Genomic DNA, 27,848 nt, shown 5'->3' on the forward strand with positions numbered 1-27,848 from the left:
AGGGCGGCATTCTGACAGATCTGAATATAATTCCACTGCATGTCATAGAGCTGATGAGACCACACTGGCGTTGCATAACTTACCACAGACCGGCCTGTTGCTTTGTAAGTGGTCAACAAGGATTCTTTGTCAGCACCCGGTTCGTGCTGTCTCTGAATTATATTTCAGAACGTTGTTGTTGTTGTAGCCACATGTTTATATGTGGAGGTGGCGATCCTCGTCTAGATTCTACAGGTGAGCTAGCTCGTTCTGGTCCAAATGAACATGCTACAATGTAATTCGATTTTTGACCAATTTGCACGGAAGTTAGTTAGTTATACCATATTCAATTAAAAAATTAATTAATTCAATTCGTTTTTTAAATCACAGTCCTGATAGAATATGTTGTAATTTTCAATTTAAAAATTAATTGGTTCAAGCTTATATAATGAGATTACAATACAACTACTCTTCATCGAAAAAAAAATTTTAAATTAAATTATAATAAGTAAATGCAAAAAACAAAAACTGTACGTATGTACTATTATGTTTGATTTCAGTTTATGTAGAAAAAAGGCTTTATACGACGTTCTCACCAATTTTATAAAAGAAAATAATTTATTTTTTTTGCATTAAAAAATATGTTCTTGGATTAAATTTCCGATAAAATGTGTAACAGTGCTTTATAAAATATTTCTGTTGAGTGTCTTCTTCACCAACTCCTTCAGCAGCTCATGAAAAAATTTAAGTTACCAGTCAATATTCTGACGAAAATATCAATCAATTTACGTACCCTGTCCGCATCGTTCTAATTTTCCGAACGTTGGAACTTTGGTTCATTACAAGTGAATCTTGTGATGCCTAAAAAAATATATTAAAAAAATTAATTAATTTTGGTAATTAACTCTCAATTTTTTAAAATTATTTACCATTTTGCTGTTCACGCACTGAAAATTTTCATACTCGTGTCAAATTTACTGGGTTGACACCAAGGCGAATTTAACAAGTTGGTCTCACGCGAACAGCTAAACAGCCGAAATCAACAATATAACCTTGTGGGAATGGGGGTAGAAATTTCCACTTTTCTGTCAACTTATGTACACTGGAAAATTGAAATTTAAGTTTTTATTTGCATTGTCATGTGCAGCAGCCAACAAATTAAGAAATTTGTGATTACAAAGGTAAAAATTATATAAAAAGCAATAAAAAGGTGAAAAACAAACAAAATGTTAAAAAAAAAATTTTTAAATCTAAACAAACTATTTGACATAAGATTGTATATGGATATAAAGGTTGGTACTATATTCGGTTTACGCGGTGAAACTCTATATAAAAAAATTAGCGAAATAAACAAACTATTTGACATAAGATTGTATTTGGATATAAAGGTTGGTACTATATTCGGTTTACGCGGTGAAACTCTATATAAAAAATTAGCGAAAATATTGATGAAAAGAGTTCTTTTCCCTATACCTTGTTTTTTCATCTAGGGACGCCCAAAAGAGAGCACAACTACAGTCGCTGCGCAGCAAGTCGTTTTCCTACATATAATAAACGCGAAAACTTCTAATTATAATTAAGTTTTTGTTAGTTGTTGTTGTTGTAGCAGTGTGTTGTACACTGAGGCGGCAGCCCTTGCCGATGAAGGACTTCATAGGGTCAATCCGGTACGTACAACCGGCTGCCTTGGGATTGAGTTTTTGTTAGTGTTAGGGATATGTATGTAGTGTGTATATAAATATACTTCTAAAATAAATAAAACCTATTTCTTTCGTTGAAATTACAACAAACATTGAAAAATGGCGCGAAATTTTAACATACACAAAATCAGAGTTGCATTAATCACTAATTTTGACAGATAGTGCACTCAGTATTTTGTTGTTGGGCAACTGCCACTACCTGTAAATGAATATACAATATTTTGCTATTGACATCGTTATAGAAAAATCACAAAACGGCGGCGCCATCTTTTCAATAAACTACAAACAAAACTGTACTTTTGTCCACTATTGTTAAATAACAACCTTTGAGAATCCCATTGCCAATGATAATAAACAATAATTTTACATACTTTATGCCAAGTAAGTTCTTTAAATTTAGTGATGTCTGCGCACAATGTAGGCGGCTAAGTATGCCGCACGCAAGTTGTTTACCAAAACGTAAATGAATTTACAATTACTGACATGCGACTTTGCTCAATGAAACGTCAAAATTTGCTGTGTCGAAAATCATTTCAATAAACTACAAACACAAAACTGTACTTTTGTCCATCATTTAAAAGTACAGTTTTGTGTTTGTAGTTTATTCAAATGATGGCGCCGCTGTTTTGTGATTTTTCTACAACGGCGTCAATAGAAAAACATATTCATTTACAGGTGGTGGCAGTTGACCAACAACAAAATATTGAGTGCACTATCTGTCAAAATTAGTGATTAATGCAACTCTGATTTTATTTATGTTAAAATTTCGCGCCATTTTTCAATGTTTGTGTAAGGTTTTTAACTATAGTACACACACGCACACCAAAACTCGTTTACAGATGTGCACTTCGCTGGAAAAAATTGTACTCAGCTGTTTACGGTACAGTACCTGATAATTATATCATGAGTATGAGGGCGGATTTCTCGTAGAAAAAATAAAGTTCGTGTTAACTAACTGGAACATTAATTTATTGTGGGATCGTTGGGATTAACCTCCTTTTAGTAAATTTGGTTTTATCGTAGACTTTTATGGTAATTTAGAAGATATGGCAAAGAGAGAGAAGATGATAACAATGAGAATGCAAACAAAAATTCGCACATCTTAATACTGTCAAACCGGGCCGGCTGTTAACAGCTGTTCGCGTGAGAACACCTTTTTAAATCCGCCTTGAGTGTTCGCATAGTCAAAACTTGCACAAACAACACAAATTACCAATGTGACGTTGTTAAACATATGGTGGAAAAACTACCCATATGTCTGTTTTTTGTAAAAAATATATTTTTAAGTATTTCTACAATAAGGGAATCAATGTTTTGTGAAAACGTTCCACAGTTTTTTACGAATAAGAGGCAGTGTCATTAGCACAACAACAAAATACAAATATAAAACACATTTAAAGAAGATAAGTCGTAAAACTAAGTTTTTTTTTCTAAATCCACTTTGACATTTCAATTTACGGCATTTGCCACTCAAGGTAGTTTTATTGGGGGTAGATTTTTGTTGTTGTGCTAATGACGCTAAGTGTTTCAAATAGTAACCTAAAAAACATGCGTTTTCACCAGTGAACAACGAATATAGTACCAGCCTATACCCTGTATGAGGGGTATATTCCGTACTTTACCACACGGTTCGCAATAATTACTTTGATTATACTGTCGTTTGTATTTTTATGCGGCTTTCATTCTGAGTGCAGTTGTAATAAATACGACGTATTTAAAAGGTCTTTTTTTTTCAAAAACAAAGAATAAATAAAAATGTCGTACTTGCTGACAGAAATTGCTTTGGAAATGCTTGGTTACAAATTCTACGATATTTATGGAGTTCCAGACGATATTAATAATTTCCAAAATGTTGCAGCTTCTGATCGCAGTGCGAATGATGCAACCTCCATTGAACCACACTTATCCACACTACTAGGTTTAGATCCAAAAAGCTCAAAACGAAACCATACGAATCCAATGTTAATTAATTTGCCAGATGGAGTGACAAAGTTAATGGATGCTGAATATAACAAAGTCAGACAACAACTTGTACGCAAAAAGCTATCTCTAACTGGAGAATATCCGGATCCAAAAACCATTCAAACAACAATACAAATTTTGATAGAGTCTGAACACGAAAAACTTTTAGCAGAACAACAGCTTTTGCAAAGATTTCGAAGAATTGTAGAGGAAAACTTAATGAACATGAATACGGTTTCGTTTGAAAAATATTTGGAGGGCTTTAAAAGTACCAGTTCCACATCTAAAAGTCTAGCATCAGAAGTTATGAATTAATACTCAAACCAATAAGAAATTACTCTACAAATAATCTCTCAAACGGGAGAATTACTTTTCTTTATATTAATGGTATATACACAAATACTGAAATGAATTTAATTTAATTTAGTTATTTATTTTTTATATGTATTCAGAACATATTCAGTTAATATAAGTTTATTCACAAGGAACTAAAAGAGCTCTATAAACCGAAAATAGGTAAAATTTCTTTTTTTCGTATTTACAAACACATAATAGACCCCGGCACGGTATAAATATGAGCACCACGCAGGCTGGAACTTTGAGCTCCGATCTGTGTGGTGTTCAATGATATCACATGAAGCAAAGCTGCGGGCGTTCACAGGTTGCGGATAGTGGAAGGCTCCATACGGAGTAGGTGCAATTGCAGCCGCGGACAATCAGGTCCATATATACTGAGTGGCTATGATGCTTGATATGAAAAGGCGAGTTATTGACGCCTTTAAATAGCCAGTGGCCATCATATTCTCGCGGCGATCGCCACCTCCTCATATAGACATAATAGCCTATTTTTCCTTTAATAAACCAATTTTAAAATTGAGAAAGTTATTGGCTTAACCCTTGTTTAACACCATAATAAAATGATATTTCTCAATTTTACGAGCATAAACCTATATGAATGAATTCGAAAAAAGTAGAATGGAGCAAAGTTTGGCCAGACCAAATTATGGTGATTCAATCCAGCTGGAGCATTGAGGTCCTATCTGTGTGGTGTTCATTGCTGTCACGAGAAGCTTATCTGTGAGCTACCGGGCGCGTCCACAGGTTGCGGATATTGGAATGCTCCGTTATCATACCAAAAGCTATACTGACCTCCTTCTGACTTCCTTTCAGTAATAGCCTCGTCCTCTTACGATCCTGTTCACCCCATAGGATTTTCGCAGTCCTACCGACTGTTCCATTGTTCCACAGTGTTCGTCGCCTACGCCCTTATCTTGTACTGCGTCGTCTAGAAAGTCTTCGGTTTAACCAAATTTATTGACGGCAGTCCTTTGGCCTTCACTGCCAAATCGTCTGCCTTTTCATTCTCTCTTACTCCATTATGGCCCCGCAACCAAACGATGCGTATTGTGCGATGGACGGCGTTTTTCTCCTTCTAACTTTGCAAGACCGTTCGTAACCTTTCGGTCCTGGTCGTTATTGCCCTTATGGTCATTTTACTGTTAGTAAAGATGTTCACACTCCTTGCGTTAGCACCACACCAACTCGTGATCGCCTGGATCTCATCCTGCAGGACCGTATTATGGTCAGGCAGTCTAAAACAAATATCAGTCCCTGGGTTCTTAATGTAGACCCCAGGTCCATTCTGTCCTCTTGCTTTGATTGATCCGTGTAACAAGATCTTCCAGATGGCAATACTAGGTTTCCGTTAGTTCAAGACTGTGCTGCTGGCAGCAGTGCCTCGCACTCGACCTCAAGTATCGTCTCAGGTATCCGAACGGAAATCTCTTTCCTTCCTTCCGGGTTTCCTATCGTCGCCTCAATTATACCCCGATGGTATGAGCCGTTCCAATCCTCAATCCATTCTCCCATTTCCTTAAGTCTCATAGCCTCAATGGGTCGGATATCTAGAATAATGTTTTTGATGTGGAATGTCCTTGGAATTTGTACTATTTCCATTTTCACAGCTTTCGAGTATTTGAGCAGGTTTTTACGCACTCAAATTGTATTAAAACATTTTATTTATTTGTTTAACAAATATTTTATAATGACGTCAATATTATAAGTACAAAGCTCAACAACCAACCAATAACGGATTGGTATTAAAACGTGTACCAGTTCGGTAATAAGGCTAGTACTAAACGGTACTAATCATTTTATGTTTCATCCATACCATCTGGTATTGTTTTTGTACCATACGGAGTTGCTTTACTATCAATACCGTATTGTATGAAAAGAGCACGTTTGGTGTCAACTTTTCTCTGGGTGTGGTACGTTAAATTGGCTCACCTTTGTCTTCCTAGTGAACAAGCAGATTTCGGTATTTTCTGTGTTGACATTGAGACCTTTCTACCCTCCTGCATAGCTGGACATTGTCTGCATAGCAGACGGTCTCAAATCTCTCCTCAGTCACCACCCGTAATAGGTCATTTATGGTGGTCACCCAATGGAGTGGCGATAAAATGCCCCACTATGACGTGTCCTGTGCTACTTTCTCCCTTATATTTATGTCATGGGACCCGCAATTTATCTACCTGTTCCTTAGCATATGGTTTTTCCAGGTCTGGTCTGAGGACTGGATCAATGTGTCGGTCCGCACATTGTTAAACGCTCCCTCGATGTCAATCCAAACCGCCAACGCGTTCGTCTTGGCATTGAAGGATTCTTCTATTTTATGCACAACCTCGTGCAGTGCAGTCTCCGCCACCATTCCCTTGACATAGGCATGCTGTTTGTATTTAAGAAGTTCGCTGGATGTCCTACTCTTTATCAGGGTATCGACAATACGTTCCATGGTTTTGAGTAGAAAGGAAGGAAGGCTTATAAGTCTGTAAGCCTTTGGTGTCGTATAACTTGCCTTGTCGGGCTTGGGTATAAATACACTGATAGGAAAATTATGGTACTTTTCCAATGTCGCCTAGTATTATTTTGACAAAGATTTTTAATACCATTTGGTATCAATTTAATGCCAGACAAAGGAGACTATTAAGAATTGACGGCGTCACATTTATATTCTTCTATACAGCCAGGGAAAAGTTCATACCAAACTTGCTCATTTCAGTACCATACGGTATTGATAGTAAAACAACACCGTATGGTACAAAGACAATACCGAATGGTATGCATGAAACATTAAATGATTAGTACCGTTTGGTACTAGCCTTATTACCGAACTGGTACTGGTTGTAATACCAATTTATTATTGGTTTTAGAACCAGACCGTTAATGGTTTTAGTACCAAACCGTTATTGATTATTCCACCCCCTAATGAAGCAAAAAAAAAAAAATTTAATCTTATTTTATTTCAATTTTTTATCTTTATAATTATAAAAAGTAATGTTACGATGGGACCAACCTCAATTCTTTGTATTCAGCAATTGATTCCATATCCATTGATTCCCAGAAGAGGTTTTCATATGAATACACAAACAACATCGTTTTCCACGCAAGAGACTATCATGTTATTGATGTAGAATGTCCTTAGAATTTGTACTATTTCCATTTGCACAGCTTTCGAGTAATTTAACAGGTTTTTATGCACTCAAATTGTATTAAAACATTTTATTTATTTGTTTAACATATATTTTATAATTGCGTCAATATATTAACAAAGCTCAACAACACTTCTGACGCGATGACAAGAATAACAATGTGAAGCCGTCAATTCTTAATAGCCTCCTTTGTCTGGTATTGAATTGAAAACAAATGGTATTAAAAATCTTTGCCAATGACGCGAACAAAAAAAGCAGGCACTATTGGCAAAGTGGAGTAATTTTTCTGTCAGTGTACTTCTAAGAACATTCTACATCAAAAACATGATATTCCATTGTGTGGCAAACGATGCTGTGTTGGTGTATTCGTATGAAAACCACTTCTGGAAATCGATCCATATCATAAATTGCGGTTTACAAAGAATTGAGGTAGGTCACGGTGTAAATAACCGAAATAAAATTAATTTAAAATTATTTTCAATGTTTTTTTTTGGTTTATTAGGGTGTGGAATAATCAATAACCACCTCGGTAATAAGGCTATTACCAAGCGGTACTAATCATTTTATGTTTAATCTATACCATACGGTATTGGTTTTTGTAAGATACGGTGTTGCTTTACTATCAATATCGAATGGTACTGAAATGAGAACGATTGGTATCAACTTTTCTCTGGTAATCTTATTGTATTCCTTGAGCCCTGTGTAGTACACATCCCAGTAAATTTCCTCTTTTTTACGACGCGCTCTGTTGTCAAGTCTGCGAACCTCTTTCCCAATGTTACGATTCTCCGCGGCCATCCAGTGTTGTTCTTGGGGTGATTTCCTTTCTCGAAGAGGGCAACTATCGTAATCCTGTCCACATTTTCGCCAATACCTTCTGAATTTTGGCCAGTTGATTTTCAATTTATTACGAAAAATCTTCGGATTTGGCGCTGGCCGAGGTAGCGACGGTCAGAGGAGTGCTTCTTGGAGACCCTCCAATTCTGAACCTCATCGACCAGATTTTCCGAACATATTGTCACCTCCTCCCTAATCCTGTAAATAAATGTAGCGGTGTTACCAATGTTAAGTGTTATAAGGTTGTAATTATTCAAGAATTCTGGCAGGTCTTTGCCCCGCTTATTAATGTTGGTACTACCCCACGAAATGTGGTGAGAGTTCGCATCGCACTTTCCTTTCCATCCGTTGCAGCTCCGACGTGGGTGGCGGCAAGATAGATTCATTTACAGGTAGTGGTAGTTGCACAACAACAAAATATTGAGTGCACTATCTGTCATAATCTGAGATTAGTGCAACTCTGATTTTGTGTATGTTACTAGTTCGCGCCATTTCAATGAAACTTTCTATTCATGGCTGGTACTATGTTCGTTTTTCACCGTCAAAAACCCATGTTTTTCGCGATTCCTTTTTTTGAAACATACGAAAATTTCCATAATAAGATACAAATTTTGTTAAAATTTTACTATAAATATTGACAGAGTGTTCTACTGAATGAAATCAAAAATTTTTTTGTTTTAATATCTTTTATCTAATAAATTTAGCGAATGTAATACCTTCCTAAAGACTAAATTTCAGTGAAATTTTCTCTAAAGGAAAAGAAAGAAAACATTTTTCTTAAGACAAAATTTCAAAATCTGAAAAAAAATTGTTGAACTTTCAATTAAATTTGTAATGAAGATTGAATTTCAATAAAATTTTTAAAGATAAACATTTCATAATTTTTTTTCTAAAGATAAGATTTTTATAAAACTTTTCTAAAAACAAAATTTTTAAATAAATTCACTAAAAATAAAATTTTAATAAAATTTCTCTTAAGACAAAAAAAATCATTGAAAACTTAATTTCAATGAGAGTATTTTTAAGACAAAATTTCAATAAAATTTTCTCGAATTTTTTTTTTTAAAGAGAAAATTATATTGAAAATTTATGGGGACAAAATTTTAATTAAACATTTTTTAAAGTCAAAATTTAAATGACTAACTAAATTTTTTCTAAAGACAAATTTTATCTTAAGAAGACTGATATGTTTTCTTTGGAGAAATTTTTGTTGAAATTTTGTCTATAAAAAAAGACTAATTTAAAAAAAATTTTTTCTAAATTTGTTTTTTTTTTTATTTCTCCAAAGAAAACATATCAGTGAAAAATCCTCTAAAGATAAAATTTGATCCGGTCCATCAAAAAATTATTTTTTAGAGACAAAATTTCAATAATTTTTTCTAAACGTCAATGAAATGTTTTCTTAATATAAAATTTTGCACATCTTGAGTCCCATCAAAATATATTTTATATACAATACATTTCATAATAAATCATTTTTTATAGACTAAATTAAAAAAATCTTAAGATCAATATTTGATCTTTAGAAAACTTGTGATAAAATTTTAATCAAATGTTTAAGATTTTTTGAACAAAATATTGTTAAAAATTTCTTCGAAGTTAATATTTTCATGTCAATTAACAAACTTTTGACAAAATTTTCTCTAAAGACGTATATTTGGAAAAAAATTACAAAATGTAATATAACAATTTTAGGAAAAATAATTTTCCGAAGGGGTAGGAAAAACTGTGGCGAAAATTGATAAGTCAAATTCCCAAATGTTGACAAAAATTCGAAGACTTGCTAAATTGGGAAATCTTTTCAAACAGATGACATTTCTATTTATTTTTTCCTTTCACGCCTTATCTATCCAGTATTAACATTATGAAAATTACATCAATGCAGGGCAACGTTGTTCTGGATAAGTAAGGTTGAACAGAGGGTGCAGATATTAATCCGACCAATGCCACTATGGACATACACCTAAGCCAGTAATCGGCTTGTTGTGCGCACTAAAAACTATAAAGTAACCTCTAAAAAGAAAATTTTAAGTTAGGAATTCCTTACAAAATCCTTAATTGTTTTCAATACCACTTAGGTGGAGACACAATACTGGTATTGTGTCTCCACCTAAGTGCCGGTATCTGTTAGACGCGAAAGCCGGGCAAAGACAAAGGAAATGCTCCAACGTCTCACCATCTTCCCCGCATGCCCTACACATGCTATCACTTGCGCACCGATTTTACATACATAAGTGAGCTCGTAGTCCTGTGTCCCGCTTTGATAGCAATAACTATACTGACTGGTGCGGCTGCAAGGGGGCTGTACCTTGAAATAGATTTATAATAAAACACTCGATTGCGTTATTGAATTGGCCTAATTATGGCTTTGGGAAAATATGTGATTATGTCTCGAGGAGATTGTAACCTGAGGTTGTTTGAGTTGCGTTGAAATTAGCTGAGGGTTAGCTGATGGAATTTTATTATCTACATATATAATAAATGAGTCTTAAAATACGTATAAAATACAAAAAAGAAAATGCCTACTTAATTCGTCCAGGCGGCAAACTATTTCACAATGTCTTGTAAAACGTAGTAGTCATTGACTCACTAATACAAACATTATGTAATCGGTGGTAAACGATCTCGAACAAATACAATTTAAAGAGCAACTTAAATAAATGGAAACGAAAGGAATTAAAACGATTACAACTATCGTCCGATAAGTCGCTCCCTCAGACTTGTAAGTTCACATTAACGACAATAAAATAAAACATGTACATATAAATCAATCCAAATCAGTGGCAATAATCGCAAAAACATACATTGAAATAAATGGGGGCAAAACGAAAATGCTTTCAGTTACTTTCAAATATATGAATTATATGCATAACCCTGAACTCCTTCTTACTTTCTTTCAGTAATAGCCTCGCCCTCTCACGATCTGGATCCCCGCATAGGATTTTTCGCCGTCCTACCGACCGTTTCGCTGTTTTTCAAGGTTGGGTGGGCATTTATCGCCCACGCCCATCGTGGAGAAGGCGTTAATCTCCTTCTTACACTGCAAGACTGTTCGTGGCCTTTCCGTCCTAGTTGTTATTGCCATTTTACTGTCCGTAAAGATATTAACACTCGGCTCGCGTTAGCACCACACTACCTCACGCATTTCGTGATCGCCCGGTTCTCCGCCTGCAGGACCTATTGTGGTCAGGCAGTCTAAATCAGATCTCAGTTCCTGGGTTTTCAATGTAGACCCCCAGGCCCACTCTGTCCTCTAGCTTTGATCCATCCGTGTAACATGATTTTCCAGATGCCAATACTAGGGTTCTGTCAATCCTAGAGTGTGCCGCTGGCAGCAGTGCCTCGCACTCGGACTCAAGGTTCATCTCAGGTATCCGATCGGAAATCTCTCCCCTTCCTTCCAGATTTCCTATCATCGCCTGGATTATACTGCGAGTTCTGGATAAATTACCGTTGCAGGCTTATGAAGAATATCTGGTTTGAATGGTAAAATAAAATTAAACCCAATTTTTTATGCAATTGAGTGTACAAACCTTAATAAATTTTATAGACTGCTATACCCACTTATTTCAATTGTTAATTTTACGAATATATTCACTGCTATCCAGATATCTTAGGGTGATTTCTATTCTGAAAAAAAAAATTTTACACTTGTGCGCGACAACATTTTGCAAATGTCGGCCAAACCTCTCACATTTTGCATTTTCAATCGAACGTGTTCATATGTTGTCATTTCGACCAAATAATACCGTAAAAATCGCATCCTCGTCTTCGGATGAAGAACTTTTTAGCAAAACATCTAATCATGCCGTTAGCTAACTTTTTCCATTTCTATACCTTTCTTCTTAATACTTGGCCGCTCCCCGATTTCAAGTACTCTGGGAAGACCAACAGTGTCCTGTGGAGGAAGACAAAGTCGGAATAGAAACGAAGGAAGCGCGCATGGCCCCTGGGTCTTCATGGAGGAATGTGACTTCCAAAAGGATGCCACAGCTATCACGGAAAGGGAGGATGATCGCTGAGAAGGGTAAGGGGCCGCCTTCTTACGCCGGAGTGACAAGGAAACACAACACAAATGAGAGTCTCAGGTGAGGCATTTGGTAAACGATGGGGTTATCGAACATGTATTGAAATCTGAAGGGGTCCACCCATACGAATTATGAGCTGTGAGTATAGAGGAGACATCTTAACGCTGCGCTTTGCGTCAATGGAATGTATTGATACCTCGGTGGAAGTATCCACACTCCCTGTGGCGCAAAGCTCGACCTTGTGAAAAAGATGTTCATCCCACAGCTCACAAAAGCGACGGTCTTCCTCAAGGATGTGGGCGGCGAAATCGCGACGGAACGCATGATGGAAGTCTTAAACAAGCAAAACCAAAATTTGGAGAAATGACAGGTTTTCCACAGGGAGGAGAAGGAGGAAAGAACTCTCATTGTGGTTGGCCTTATCAAGTCTCCGTGGCAAGTTTGACTAAGACTAAAGGCATGGCGTATTACGGGGCCATGGCAGTCTTCTTTAAGATTGGGAAGACAAGGATAGGCAAATATCCTCATATTGAGCCATCAGTCGGTGCTATGGCGGGGCACTCAATAACGCCTAACGGACATGGGGCCGATAACGATATTATCACCGACTCTCTCAATATTGGGAAGACTAGGATAAGTAAAGATGCTAATACTTAAACATCCGACAGTGCAGGGGCGAGAGTCTCCACATAGCCCAACGAACAGGCACTCGATGGCAGAACCATCAACGACTTTCTCGAGATTACGATGGATAAAAATCAGGCTTTGCAGTGACAGAGAATTCAATTCCGCTTAACGCACAGGGAGCCGACGATGTGACCACAACCTACTCCCAAGAAGCCCATTTACTCGAAATTTGGAAGACTAGTATACGCAAAGATCCTTATATTGGAACATCAGACAGTGCAGGGAAGAAAGACTCAATACAGCCTAACGAACAGGAACCCAATAATGGAAACATTACCAACTTTCTCAAGATTCGGAAGACTAGGATATGCAAAACTCCTAACATTAAAACGTCCACCCGTGCGAGACATCTACTCACGCTCTGATGGAGGAAATCAGCAAGGGCAAGATTCATATTACCTGAATTCAAGAGCCATGTGTCGTTTAAAGTTTCTGGACTGAACCATATCAACTACCAAGTATACTATGCTAACACTGATACTCGTCCGAGGACCTGCGTTATTTGTGATCAAAAATTATATTATGTATTTTCCCCAGGGTTGTCAACGTCGGACGCAGTCATGAGACAGGGAGACGGTGGAGCATACATGGCATCATTTTATCTGCCTTTCGACACTCCGACACCACCACCTACGTCGGAGCTGCAAAGGTTGGTGAGGAAAGCAAACAGAAAATGAGGTACAAAAAGCGTGCGATGCGAACATTTCGTGAGGTAATACCAACATTAATATGCGGGGCCAAGAATTCTTGAATACAAACGATGAAATAACACTTAATATTGGTAACACCACAACCTTTGTTAATAAGATTAGGGAGGAAATTTAGATGTGACAAACGATGAGGATCAGGATTGGAGGGTCTCCACTGAGCATTCATTCTCACACCATCGCTACATTAGGTTTAGAATAGCACGGCCACCGCCGAATCTGATAAGCTTCCATAATAAGTTGTAAACTAACTGGCCAAAATTCGGAAGACTATTCAAAAGAAGACATGGGCAAGATAATATAGATTGTCCAAGCATAGAAGACATTGACGAAAATGTCAACAGTATTACGACTGCACTGGTGGGGACTTTCGAAGATAGTTGTCCTCTTCGAGAAAGGAAATCAGCTCGTCGTAAAAAAGGGGAAGTTTACTGGAATGTGTACTATACACGGTTCAAGGAATACAATAAGATTACCCGAGCGGTAGAACTTGTCGGAACGACATGGGAGTGAGAGCAGAAACAACGGTGGCTATGTTGAGGCTTTTGGTGAAAATGCATTTTCCACAGGATACGACGGGACTAACGGAAACACCAGAATCTTGGAATAATGGGTTGATCGAAGGGTTATCATAACGGGATTGATGGCCAAGGAAACCTTGAGAAGCTTCAAACTATTTAAGTCGTCCGGACCTAATGGGATATTTCCGGCGTTTCTACATAAGGAGGCCGACTATTTGACTATTTGTGCGGACCGACACATTGATCCAATCCTTTGACCAGTACCGGGTGGACCGGGTCCTAAGAGACTGGATAAACCATATGCTAAGGAACAGTTGGATAAATTGCGGGTCCTATGACATAAATGTGGGGGGGGAGAAAGTGGCACAAGGCACTCCACAAGGTGTATTTTTTCGCCATTCCTATGGGTGACTACCATAAATGACCTATTAAGGATGCTGACTGGGGAGGGATTCGAGCCCGCCAGATACGCAGACGATGTTATAATACTTCTAAGGTTACAGATCCCAACCAGCTCGAAATGGGGCCTGAATCCGAGGATAGGCCACTGGCTCTTCAGGAGCGTGGATAGACCAATACTTACTTACGCCTCAGTAGTTTGGTGGACTGCTATGGAGAAAAAGGGCAACATAAGGACCATACAACAAGTTCAGAGAACATGTTGTCTTGGCATAGGTATAGCGATGAGGACCACGCCCACTAGGGCACTGGAGGCTATTCTAGATTTCCGACCCATTGATTGAGATTAAGTGTGAGTCAGCCACTGCCGCTATGAGACTTAAGGCGATGGAAGAATGGATTGAGGATGAGAGCAGCACATACCATCGCGGTATAATCGAGGCGACGATAGGAAGCCTGGAAGGAAGGGGAGTGGTTTCGGATACCTAAGATGACTTGAGGTCGAGTGCGAGGCACTGCCGCCAGCGGCACAGTGTTGGATTGCAGAACCATAGTATTGCCATCTGGAAGACCATGTTACACGGATCGATCAAAACCAGAGGAAAGGGTGGGCCTGGAAGTTTACATTGTGAACATCGAACTAGAAAATTCATACAGAATTTTATCTTAGAAAAATGTTTGTTAAATTTATGTCTTTAGGACTAATTTTTGTAAAATAATTTTGCCAAGAAAATTCCATGAAGATTTTGCTTTAAAGAAACTTTTAATAACTTTTCGTTTAAAAAAATCACAAAAATTGTATCTTTTGAAAAAATTACATTGCTAGTCTTTAAAAATAATACATTAACCTATTAACTACAAAAAATACCCAAGAATAGGGCTGCTTTAGAAAAATTCTAGCTAGAGCTGGGAAAAAAGGTACCGTAATGAAATTTGGATTAACGTAAAGTGGTTGACTGAAATGAGTCATGTTTTGGGGGAAAATTGGATTGTCGAAAGTCGGCAGTTTTTTTATGTTTTATGCCAAATCAATAAATCCAGCTATCTTCGCTCATATCATAAAATATTAAGAAATTATTTTTTTGTTGTATGGGCTTATGAAATAAAAATATTTTTTTTCAAAAATTGTTAAAATTCAAAATATTTAAATATTCAAGGATCAGGCTTAATGGTTAACATTTTTTCTTCAAAAATATTTATTGAAATTTCATTTGTTTGGGACAGATAAGCATAATAAAAAGACTTTAAAAATGTTTATGCAAAATGTAGTGTCACAAAATGCAAAATTGCATTGTCTTTAGAGCGTTTTTCGCCGAAATTGTTTCCTTAAAAAAATTTAGTAAATGTAGTTTTTAAAAAAGTTTTATTGAAATTTTTATTCATAAAAATTTTGTCTTTGGAAAAAATTTTATAATCGGCTTAATGGTTAACATTTTTTCTTCAAAAATATTTATAGAAATTTGATTTGTTTGGGGGAGATAAGCATAATAAAAAGACTTTAAAATGTTTATGCAAAATGTAGTGTCACAAAATGCAAAATTGCATTGTCTTTAGAGAGGTTTTCGCAGACATTTTTTCCTTAAAAAAATTTAGTAAATGTAGTTTTTAAAAAAATTTTATTGAAATTTTTATTCATAAAAATTTTGTCTTTTGAAACAATTTAAAAAATAATTTTTTCTTAGGCCACTGGAGAGCGCAATTCTTATCCGATTTGGATAAGAATTGCGAAATTTTGCGTGATATGTTTTGTTACGACTTCCAGCAACTGTGCTAAGTATGGTTCAAATCGGTCCATAACCTGATATAGCTGCTTCCTCTAAATCCTTCAACATACCTGTCCAATACGGTCTGAATCGATCTACAGCCTTGTGACTTCTAATATGGTGTACAACATTCAATTAATTTATGGTCCGAATCGGACTATAACTTATTTTCCATTCTTTGTTTGCCTTAAAAGAGATACCGCTTTTTTTGGGTGGGTTAACCACATACATAATGCTTGTGAGTGGCGTTGATTTTGCTTTTTTGCTTTTGGATGTCGAGTCTATGATTTTAAGTGAGAGTCAAAGAAATGGCGAAACATTCTTAGCAACGCCAAAATGTCATAAAATTGTTAATTTCGTGTAATCATAAACCGCTGAACAAATGTTCTTAAAATTTTTAAAGATCGTGTGAAATAGTCAAAGTTTGGTAATTAATTTCTTTATTTTTACACTTTTCTATCTCAAAAAGTCAGATCTCGGTAGTATGTTAAGTAATTTTAGCGAGAATTTTTTTTATCAATATTTTTCAAGATATTTGTAAATTTGAAATAATTTTTATTTAATTTTATCATTTTTATATATGCTACACAACACTATGGGAGAGGTTAGCATTTCAGCCACTGTGGTATTGTGTAGCCAAATGCCATTTTTTGACGACTTTAGCTTTTTGTATTACGTAAATTTGTTTTGTCAAAAGGTTCACGTACTTACTTATAGTTTAACTTGGAGTATATTTTTAATAAAATTTCATTCAGTCTTACCGTTGTGCGACTAAAGTCGGAATCTCTGACCTTTTTAGAGTAAAATGACTTCTTATGCAACCTTTTGAAATTTCTTCTTTGCAGAAAATTATTTTTTTGCCTTGTAAGTTTGTTCTTTAGTTTCAACCCGACTTTCACCATATTTATTTCTTCTTTGTTTTCCAGGTGCTTGTTCGCTTGAGTTTCTCCTTGGGTCATTTCTTACAAGACTACCAGTCTACTATTCTTAAGAAAAATTTACTTTTTGTGCGATCTTTTCAAATTCTTAACAGTATCAAATTACACCGCTTGTAGTTTTACAGTTACAAACGGATCGTGCTTATTGAGTTTTCAAATTGTTAATGACATATAAATCTAAAGTACCCACTTTTTCTTGGCGCTATTCCTTCGCATGGTTTTTATACCCACCACCATAGGATAGGGGTATACTAATCTAGTTAATCCGTCGAAATACATCGAAAAATTCCTCTAAGACACCATCTGACGAAATCATGATAGAGGTCGAACGCGTAAAGCTAGCCGCTTGAAATTTTGCACAGATAATTAATATTGATGTAGGTCATTGCAAATGGCCATATCGAGGGGGTCCGGCCCGTGCTGATATTTTGTCATTAGAGGATATTACGCTGAAATTTTGTCCTTAGAAAAATTTCATTAAAATTTGATTAGAAAACATTTCATTAAAATTTTGTTTTTGCTTAGAATTTCATTACAATTTTGCCCTAAAAAAATAATTTTAAGGAGGCCCTGGCCTCTGCATGTCGTCTTTGTTGAAAAAATACGAAATTCATTGAAAATCATTTAAAAAAATTTTACTGAAATTTTTTGCTTAAAATAAAATTGGTTCCTTAAGACGAAATCATTTTGGGGTGGGTCTGAGGGCCCCCCAGGCTACGTCCCTGGCTTCCATATAAACCGATTTGTCTTCTTAAGCCCCTGGAAGACCCAATTTTCATCCGATTTGGCTGAAATTTTGCTCTGTTATGACTGTCAACAACTGTGCCAAGTACGGTCGGAATCGGTATATAACCTTATAAAGCTCCCATATAAACCGATCTCCCGATTTAACTTCTTAAGCCCCTGGAAGCCGCAATTCTTGTCTGGTTTGGCTGATATAAACCGATCTCCCGATTTGACTTCTTGAGTCCATACAAGCCGCAATTTTTGTCCGAGTAGGCTGAAATTTTGCAGGCGATGTTCTGTTTCGACTCCCAACTCTTAGATTGTGGAAAAAGTTAAATTTGAGGTTGCAAAAATAAAGGAATTTATTTGAAGAAATGAAATTTGTAATGAACTTCTAGAATATTGCAAACTGTTAAATTCCTCAGAAATAAGTAGCAGTTTTCGTACAAAGTATTATAAACTATTTATTCAGTTAATATAACAAGAGATCTTCTCTATACAAAAAGTAAGAAGGAATGAAAATACGAAGTAGTAAAGGTTGCCATATCATGCACATAATGATCATATGTTCATGATGCCAGATCAATACATAACAATTCTTCCCTCGCATAGGATCTGTTATGGTGAAAATATGATCCTCTTCCTTGGTATCCTGGGTCTTCTTGCATACTTCCATCTTCTAGAATTACATCCTGATCTCGAGGAATTAAATCTCCATTACCATTATTCTCTTCCGAGTTGGGAAAACCATGAAAGTCCGACAATGGAGTAGAAAAATTTGTCGTATACGAGGTGTTGGTATTCGGAAAATCGTCTTGCAACGACGAATTTGTATCTTGTTGTTGAGATGTTTGGGAATCGTGTGTAGTTGATAGTCTGCTGTTTATATGAATTCGTTTCCACCTAGTCGACGCATCCTGTGACTGTTGGTATTCTATCGAGGTATTCGCCGCACTATTAGGCTCAGTTCTGGATCGAATTTGATCGATGTGCCTTTTTACACATTTGCCCTCATATAAAATTTCATAGTACAAGTCACCTATTCGCCGACATATTACTCCAGGTAGCCACTTTGGCATCCGATTATTGTTGGAGAGAAAATAAACATTTTGGAAGTTATCAAAAGAACGGAACGTTGCGTTAAACTGCATATATTGCTTCTCAATCATCTTGGTTGTTAAGTCTTGTGGCAATATTAAATCCAACTGAGTTCTTAAATTCCTACCCAGGAACAAGACTGCAGGGGCTTGTCCCGTTGTTGAATGCGGGGCAATTCTATATTGGCGTAGAAATGTATTCAAATGTTTTTGTAAACTGCTTTTGTTTGCCCCCAAGGCCTTCATGGCATTCTTGACTGTTTGAACTGATCGTTCCGCCTGACCATTTGTGGACGGATGGTAGGGGGCTGTGAATTTATGATATCTCACTCCAATCTTTGTGAGGTAGTCTTTGAATTCTATTGAAGGAAAACAAGTACCATTATCTGAAACAAGCATTGTTGGTACTCCATAAGTGGCGAATAATTCATCTAGAATGGTGATCGTAGCGCTCGATATGCTGGTAGGTCTCACTTTCACCTCAATCCACTTACTGTAAGCATCTGTTACTATTAGTAACATGGATCCTAAGAAAGGTCCAGCATAATCTACGTGTATGCGCTCCCATGGTGATTTCGGATATTGCCAGTGGTGGTCTCTAAACTTTGGTGGATCGTTTGCATTTTCTGCACAGTCCTTGCAGCTTTTCGCAACATTCTCAATTTCCTTATCAATTCCAGGCCAGTAAACGAATGACCTTGCAATGCCTTTCATTTTTACGATCCCTAAGTGAGCCGAATGCAAATCCTGCAGAATTTTCACACGTAGCGTTTCTGGAATCACCACTCGATGTTCAAAGATGAGACATCCTCCTGATAACCTGTAATTAATCTCGGGAGATCTATACCCATGTGCTTGGAGAGATTTACCACTCTCTAAAATTCGTAAGATTGGACCTAATTTCTCATCTTTCCTTGTTTCCTTAGTAGCATTAGTAGGAAGTTGATCTATTTGGTTAATTAGAAATCCATCGAAGTCGTCATATTCAGTAATTGTGTTACAAGCTCCGTCCACTCGCATTGCTCTAGAACAGTAGTCGGCGTTCGTATTTGCCTTCGTGGTCTTGAACTCGACAGTGAAATTGAAATTCGCCAAAAAATTAGCGTAGTTGGCCATACGGCTTATGCATAAAACTGGCAAAGACTTCGACGGATCCACTATCTGTGTCAACGGTTTATGGTCCGAAATAAGGGTGAAGTGGCGGCCATACACATAAAGAAAGAACTTATTTACCGCCCAAACAATGGCTAGTGCCTCCTTATCGATTTGAGGATACTTACGTTCGGTCGCTGTCAAAGTCCTGCTAGCAAAGGCAATAGGCCTTTCGCGACCATCAGGCAATCTATGCGATAAAACGGCGCCTAAGCTAATGCCACTCGCGTCTGTTGCTAGCAGTAGTGGTGCCGACGGTTCGTAGGGCATTAAGACTTGATCAGATATTAGTGCATTTTTAATATCAATGTACGCTTTTTCCGCACTCACTGTCCACTTAAAAGGCTTTTGTGACATTACATCACGCAACGGCCTGCTCTTTGTAGATAAATCTGCTATAAAAGATGCATAATAATTAGCCTTTCCAAGAAACAATTGCAGTTCGTCATGGTTACTTGGTTTTGGTGCATCTCTTACTGCCGCTACATGTCTATCCGACTTATGAACGCCATACTCATCAATCTTGTGCCCAAGAAATTCAACCGCTGGAGCCGCGAACACACACTTGGATCTGTTAAGTTTTAAACCCTTTTCTCTCAAACGGGTTAATGTCGCCTCCAGAGTTGCTAATAAGTTATCAAAACTATCGGCATATATCAAGATGTCGTCGAAGAAGTTGCACACATTGTTTATGCCCTGCAGGATGGTCTCCATAGTCCTTTGCCAAATAGCTGGTATATTGGCAGCCCCATAAACAGCCCTTGTTGGTCGTATTAACCCGTGTGTTGGGGTATTTAACGTAAGTGCATGCGCCAATTCATCATCAATCTGCAGATGCGAATATGCATCTGTTATATCCAAATGGCAGAACACCTTGCCCCGTGCAAGTTGTTAAATAAATTTTCGGTTTTTGGGATGGGATGTTCATCTATTATAATTCTAGGGTTAACCGTCGGTTTGTAGTTACCCGTTATACGTATGCCACCATCCTTCTTAGAAACTATATGAGTAGTCGATGCCCACTCTGAGAAATCGACCTTCTTGTAAAACCCAGAAGCTATTTTCTTATCAATTTCCGCGGCGTATATACTCTTTAATGCAAATGGAACATCCCTGGCCTTGGCAAAAACTGGTCTAACGTCCGGACGCAAATTCAATTTTACTGGTGGAAAATCCAACTTACCAGCAGTATCTCCAAATATTCCGTCAAACTTTGATAATGTACTCTGTAGTCTACTCAGCTCCTCAGGTGATAAATGCGGTGTGGCAGTTTTAATACTCATGACAGGCTCCGAAGAAAACAATCTGACAAAATCAATCTCATTCACAAATTGAGAAATCCACTCCCTTCCAAATAGCGCGTCGAAATCACCATCGACGACATACAAGTTCAGCTTGCGAGTAGATAGACCAACAGACACATTGACGGCTACACGCCCAACACACTCTATTCTATGCCCAGTGTAACTTGTAAAACGCCGGTCAGTCTTTAGTAACCTCTGGTCCCCAATCCGTGATCGAAATGTATTTCTACTCATTATACCACATGGTGCGCCAGTGTCCAACTCCATTTGAATTTTTACACCATTTATCCTTGGCTCAATCATGTGCTTGTTTGATCTTGAACCATTTTGAGAAAACATTGCGTTCAATCGTTGTATTTCGCCATCATCACAGTCGTCTTCCGAAATTTGGCCAGTTCTGGACTTACACACTTTCGCAATATGGCCTGTCTTGCTACACACGAAACAAGACGCATTTCGGAACTTACACTTACTCCTTTGATGATTTCCACCACACCCGTAGCATTTTGCAACAACAACACCGGAGGTCTCATGCCCCCTAACTTCATCCTTCGGTTTGTTTTTAAAACGCGTTGTGCTAAACGCAACTTTGCAAGTAGTCTCCTCAATTGGGTTAGAATTATTAACATTACATTTCATCTCAACAGAAGATCTATGTGAAGCCTCTAACCTTTGCGCTATCTCGTAGGCCTCATTAAAAGTCCTTGGCTCCCTGGAAATTATCTCATCACAAATGTCTCTTGATTGGAGCCCGTAAAGCAATTGTTCCGTAAGCATACGGTCCAGAAACTCTGCGTAGTTACAATGCGTCGCAGCTTTCCTTAGTCTCAGCACAAAGTCAGACAGTGCTTCCTCTTTTTCTTGCACAACCTGGCGATATCTTATACTTTCTGCATACTGGTTGCGCTTCCTATCGAAATGTTTTACTAAAGTGTCTTTCACTTCAACGTAGGATAACTCCTCCACCTTCTTGGGACTCACCAGAACTTTAAGTGAATTATAAAGATCCGCGCCCATATGAACCAGCATATAACTCTTGTAGTCCGATTCTGCAACTTGACTTAATTGAAACGACCACTCGCACCGCACAAAATAGTCACTTACTGAAGTGGAATCGCCCATCTTACAAGCCGGAATCGACACTGGTGGCATTGCATTCCTTGGTGTTGCATCTCGTTGTGAAATACTTGATGTCGCCGCAGCCGCAGCCGCGCTCGCAGCCGCCGACGTTGATTGCTGAATCGCATCAGCAAACATCTTCGATAATAATCGTATGTCATTCTCCTCCAGTGGCATGGTTTCAACACTTCTGACACCAATGTTAAATTCCTCAGAAATAAGTTGAAGTTTTCGTACAAAGTATTATAAACTATTTATTCAGTTAATATAACAAGAGATCTTCTTTATACAAAAAGTAACAAGGAATGAAAATACGAAGTAGTAAAGGTTGCCATATTATGCACATAATGATCATATGTTCATGATGCCAGATCAATACATAACACAAACAGACTGAATTGAAAAATAATTGACAAGAATACAAAAGTATACATTTTCTATTGCTCAAATTCATAACATACTATGATTGAAAAACTACTTCAATACCCCTTCTCAATCATATAATCCAATTCAGTTGCATAGATTCTTAAAAAATATATTATCGAACGATTTAATGCAAATGTCTGCCAATTGATTTGCGGTTGTTATTGGCTGGATTTCAGTTATTCGTTTTTGAATTAAAACACGGACAAAGTGATGTTTGATATCAATATGCTTTGCTCGTTTCATTTCAACATTTGAAGCCATGATTCATATTGATTCATTGTTGCCTTCAAAAATAAGATAATTCCCATCATTTTTAGTTTTATCAGTATCGACTATAAAACAAACTGCTTTTGAATTTCCATCTGATACAATTTTATTAACATTTCGTTTATTTTCTGCTGCGTTGGTTACTACGGCATTCGTCAGCTTTGTGACCAAATTTGTTACATTCTTCTCGAATGTTGCTTTCAAGCTCTCCCACATTTCCTTAGCGGTTTTTTATCTCGAATATATCCTAAGCAATCATTTCCAACAAAAGCTACAATTCGCTCTTTAGCTTTGCGGTCCTTCTTCCTAAAGTCGTTATTAACATCATTATCTGGGGGTTGGCTTGTTAAAACCTCTCGCTAATTCAGTGCTTCCAAATGCATCATTACTCGAAACTGCCATTCATCAGAGTTGCAGCCGTTAAACTGCGGTGTTCCACTTGTCTCTTTATCGCCCATAACCTCTTACAATTGGTTAATAAATATGAAATTGAGTTTGAATAATAAAATAATTTATTTAAAGGAATTAAATTTTTAATGAACTTCTAGGATATTCCAAACAAACTGAATTGAAAAATATTTGACAAGAATACAAAAGTATACATTTGAAAAATTACTTCAATACCAAAAACTGTGCAAAATGCGGCCAAAATGCGGTCTATAACCTGATATACCTTCCATGCATAATAGTCGATCATAATTTATAAGTTTATTTATCTTTTTATGATTTTTAAATATAAATGACCAAACTTTTGTTTTTTAGTGTTTCAGTCAGTTGTTCCCATATGAATTAAATGTAAAAGTAGAAATAGTAGAGAATCAATAATTTTGAGAGCTTTCAATTTATTATTTTTATCTCAGCGTTGAGCGTTAATTCATTTGTCTCTTGCACTCCAGCCTAATGATAGTCTAATGTAATGTAAAGAGAACAGGTTTATGTCTATTACACTACTCCCCATTGGTAATGAATATTGAGTGATTGTTTTGTTGACTTTTTTTCCCTGGTGATATTGTTTTTGTGATTAGTTAGTTATCACTCAATAACGCAGAATTCTTGTTTGTATTATTTATTTTTTTTTTTCAATTGTACCTTCTCTCTGTCACTGCCTATTTAAGAAGATGCAGATACCAAAAATTGTCTTTCCCGGAGTTTAAGGCGCAAATAAAACACCTAAAAAAATCAGCGTCTTTCATTTAAAGTTCAGTAAATAATATGAAGTGGACGAAATTGGACATTTGTCTGTTTCGACCCTCCATTTTTAAAAAACATTTGGAAAATAAAAAAGTTCTTGGACGGAAACGTCTGGCGCGTCATATTTTTGAAACATATATATATATTTTTGAAACATATATATTGAAACATATATATTGAAACATATATATATGGGGACCTCCGGTAGCCGAGTTGGTAGCGTGCTTGGATTACCAGTGCAGTGGTCGTGGGTTCGATTGCCACCAGAACCCTTGGTCCGTCGCTACTGTGGTATCACAATGCTCTTAAAATTGTCTAAGTGCGTCTGTAAAGGACTGCCACTCTTACCTAACCTAACCTTAGCAGAATCCATGGTGGTGGGTTCCCAAGATTCGGCCCGGCCAAACTAAAACCTAACCTAAAAAAACTGAGGAGTTACCACTTAAATCCCGCAAAGGCGATAAATCCGAATTTAGTGACCAATGAAAACGAACTTTAATGATAAACCTTAAACGGCAACCATCTGATCGTCCCGATTAATACAGCTGTAATTTGTTTGCTGATTGCTGCATAATATAACGGTGTGTTCGCGTACTTATTCAGTAACAATTTGCCATTAAAATTTGCAAAACAGTAAGAAACTTCTGCGGGGGAAAAAACCTCCACCAGAAATTTGCAACCTCTCACATACAAAAACATCCAAATGTTTGTCGCTCTTACACCCTCTTTCACTAAACAACGAACCACTTTCCGTAAAAGTTTATGCAAATTTGTGAGTAAGCGATTGCGCTGATTGCTGTGTTATGTTGACATATCTTCTAAATTACCTTAAAAGTGTACGAGAAACCAAAATTTGTTAACAGCAGGTTTCGCAAAAATCATGTTCCGGTTAGCTACCACGAACTTTAATTTTTCTACGAAAAACCCGCCCTAAAAATAAAATCACTTTGTAAAATAATCAAATATGCTATTTTTACAAAAACTATTAACTAAAATTCATTACAAAGGTTCAAAGTATTCCAAAAACTATATTACGTCGAGATCTTCGACTACGTATATCAGTAGTGCGATTATCTTACCTTACCGACAGAATTAAGAATATTTGTCGGAAGTTAACGATATTTGTCGTTAATGGCTGGTTTTGAAAACTCCTTTTTTCGCGAATGGTTTTTAGAAACATTGCGAAAGTAAAATGATAAAATAAAAATTTGATTAAAAATGTACTATAAGTATTGTAGGATTGTCTTGCTGAATGAAAGCAGCAAGTTTTTTTTTGCAATAATGTCTATTATCTAAAAAAAGTAGTCGGTGAATAATATTGCTAAAAGCGAATATAGTACCAGCTTTAATGCTAAGTTTACATGGCACATTTGATGTATGTTCATTGTAATAGTATTGGTGAAAACAAAGGTGTATTCGTCATATGTACACATAACCATCAGTCATGGCTGAAAAATCATTTGATTTTTTTCGATGAATGACGTTTATCGATTACCGTTTACAAAGAAATGTGTAATCATTAATTGACAGATATTGAAAAACACGTTCGTGACAAATAAGGTTAAGAAATGAGAAGTAAAGTATGAAAAATTAAATAAAATAAAAGAAAAGAAAAAATCGATGTACCGTTTTAGGCAAAAGCTGTAATCAACACGTACACAGGATTAGTACGATTGTGGTGTGCCATGTAAACTCAGCATAAGTACTTTTCTGTATTCAAATTTAACCGAAATTTGTCGGTATGAATCATCGGTAACTACCGAAAATCATCTATAAGTTAAAAACCATAAAATAGTAGTCGCTTAGCCTTACCGACAATATTTAAACGTTTTGAAAATTCAAATATTAAAGAGAGAAAATATTTAAAGATATTTTGCCCTACCCTATACCTTTTTTATACCCAACGCCGAAGGATGTGGGTACATTCATTTTGTCATTCCGTTTGCAACACCTAGAATTCCGTCAATTTCCGACACTACAAAGTAGTTATATTATAGATCGTTCTTTTTATGCATATGCACTTGTCACGCGTCAGAAACATGCGGCTTTACACCTCTATGTCAACTTTCGCAGTTATAAAACGGTAAACGCTCAAATTTCTCAGAGCAATTAGACTAAAAGTTAAGCGGAAACTGTTCCTGTTCCATGTGCTGCTTAATTTTACAGTCGGTAACGGCTGCATAGCTAACACAGCTAACTAAGATAAAATACAAGAAATGTAGCAATTTCATGGCAACCTGTTGTACGTACCGGATTGACCCGATAGAACCCCTCACCGGCAAGCACTACCGCCTCAGTGTACAACACACTGCTACAACAAAATCAAGAAATGTAGGACGCATAATGAAGGTATATTTAATACAATAAATTTGCCAATTAGCATTCCATTAAGAAGCAGAGATATCCAATATTAAAAATTACAAGTTTTTCGCTGAGGCATAGAATGGGAAACTTAAGGATTTTGTTATTTATTCGGGTTTATAGAGTAGTTAAAACGAAGAGCCAAAAAATAAAAATGAAATTTTTTTTGTGGAAAAATTTTTATTAAGCATATGGCAAAAATGTTTCAATGTAAACATATGACTACATTTTGCCTTGACTATTGCTCCGAGTCGGTAAAAAAAACCGGGTTCCAACCTACACAAATATAATCTGCTAGTATTTTAGCCAATTCCCGTTCGATGACTTCTAGATTTTCATGCTCTCTAAAATGGCTCAAATAGATTTTTTTTGCCATTTTTAGTTTACACGCGCTTTATGTAACGGTGTCGAGTGTTGTTGGTACGCTCATGGTCTTCGACCAAAATATTTACGTGTTCACGGCTCCAATGCAGCTTCCATCCGTCACTGCTCAGGGCTTTTGACCGCTTACGGAATTTTATTTATCTCGCCCGACTTCTTCGTTGCAATATGTTTCCAATATAAGGTGGGATATTTACACTCTGCCAAACCTTTTTTCCTCCTCTAGGCACATTATAAGAGCAGAGTGCTGCGCTGGAGTTGTTATAGAGTATCCTCTATCTTCCTGCAAAAAAAGGCAATTTAAAAAAAAATATTAAAATTAGCTCGACTCTTTCCCAATTTGGGCAAAATGATGACGTAAATAGAAAATTAAAATATTTGTAATATTTATACCGACGCCCCCCGACGCTAGCCGAGTTGGTAGCGTGCTTGGATTACCAGTGCAGGGGTTGTGGGCCAAAAGCCTTGGTCTGTCGCTACTGTGGTATCACAATGGACTTAAAATTGTGTAAATGAGTCTGTAAAGGACTGCCTTTCTTACCTAACCTACACCGACATCATATTAAATATGAAAATAATTTTTTTTTGTCATATCTTCTTTTTATTGATATTTGTCGTTAATTTTTACCGACATTTGAAATCGGTAGCCTTTGAAATAAACTAATCGCTAATTCAACCGATTTTTTTCGTTAATCGGTTCGATAAAGAAACATTTTAGAGAATCGCATTACAAGAATTCAAGATATATTTCCACAATTGTTCCAGTAAACTAATTACAGCCTAGAGGCCAGGAATGGACTTCGTACACAAATGCC

At 36.7% G+C, this 27,848-nt stretch overlaps 2 protein-coding genes and 1 long non-coding RNA gene across 4 annotated transcripts; 1 reads left to right on the forward strand and 2 right to left on the reverse strand.

Annotated features, from left to right (window-relative positions):
* Positions 1–569: 569 nt before the first annotated feature.
* LOC106083377 (uncharacterized) lies at positions 570–17,145 on the reverse strand. Of its 2 annotated transcripts, none has more exons than XR_001220639.2 (4): positions 16,833–17,145; positions 909–1,081; positions 773–840; positions 570–701 (listed from the first exon to the last, which is right to left on the reverse strand). It is a non-coding gene; the product is annotated as an uncharacterized LOC106083377 (long non-coding RNA). The 2 variants fall into 2 exon arrangements; XR_001220638.2 differs by lacking the exon at positions 16,833–17,145 and adding an exon at positions 6,994–7,266.
* On the forward strand, positions 3,336–5,288 carry LOC106083376 (uncharacterized). Its single transcript, XM_013246321.2, has one exon. The coding sequence runs from the start codon at positions 3,435–3,437 to the stop codon at positions 3,954–3,956; it is 522 nt and encodes a 173-aa protein (XP_013101775.1). The 5' UTR covers positions 3,336–3,434; the 3' UTR covers positions 3,957–5,288.
* A 1,159-nt stretch (positions 17,146–18,304) lies between the features above and the next one.
* Positions 18,305–22,898, reverse strand: LOC106083360 (uncharacterized protein K02A2.6). Its single transcript, XM_059365587.1, has 4 exons — positions 22,393–22,898; positions 22,270–22,337; positions 20,863–22,198; positions 18,305–20,812 (listed from the first exon to the last, which is right to left on the reverse strand). The coding sequence occupies exons 1-4, from the start codon at positions 22,582–22,584 to the stop codon at positions 18,305–18,307; spliced, it is 4,104 nt and encodes a 1,367-aa protein (XP_059221570.1). The 5' UTR covers positions 22,585–22,898.
* Between the last annotated feature and the right edge of the window lie 4,950 nt (positions 22,899–27,848).

The sequence above is a fragment of the Stomoxys calcitrans genome, chromosome 3, assembly GCF_963082655.1.
Source record: "Stomoxys calcitrans chromosome 3, idStoCalc2.1, whole genome shotgun sequence".
NCBI classification, from domain to species: Eukaryota; Metazoa; Arthropoda; class Insecta; order Diptera; family Muscidae; genus Stomoxys; species Stomoxys calcitrans.

Coding starts and splice junctions, on each gene's coding strand:
- LOC106083376 (XM_013246321.2), top strand. CDS start 3,435: ATGTCGTACTTGCTGACAGAAATTGCTTTGGAAATGCTTGGTTACAAA.
- LOC106083360 (XM_059365587.1), bottom strand. CDS start 22,584: ATGCCACTGGAGGAGAATGACATACGATTATTATCGAAGATGTTTGCT. Junction 22,199..22,269: donor ATAATTCACTTAAAGTTCTG/GTGAGTCCCAAG, acceptor ACATTTCGATAG/GAAGCGCAACCAGTATGCAG. Junction 20,813..20,862: donor TATTTAACAACTTGCACGGG/GCAAGGTGTTCT, acceptor TCGCATCTGCAG/ATTGATGATGAATTGGCGCA.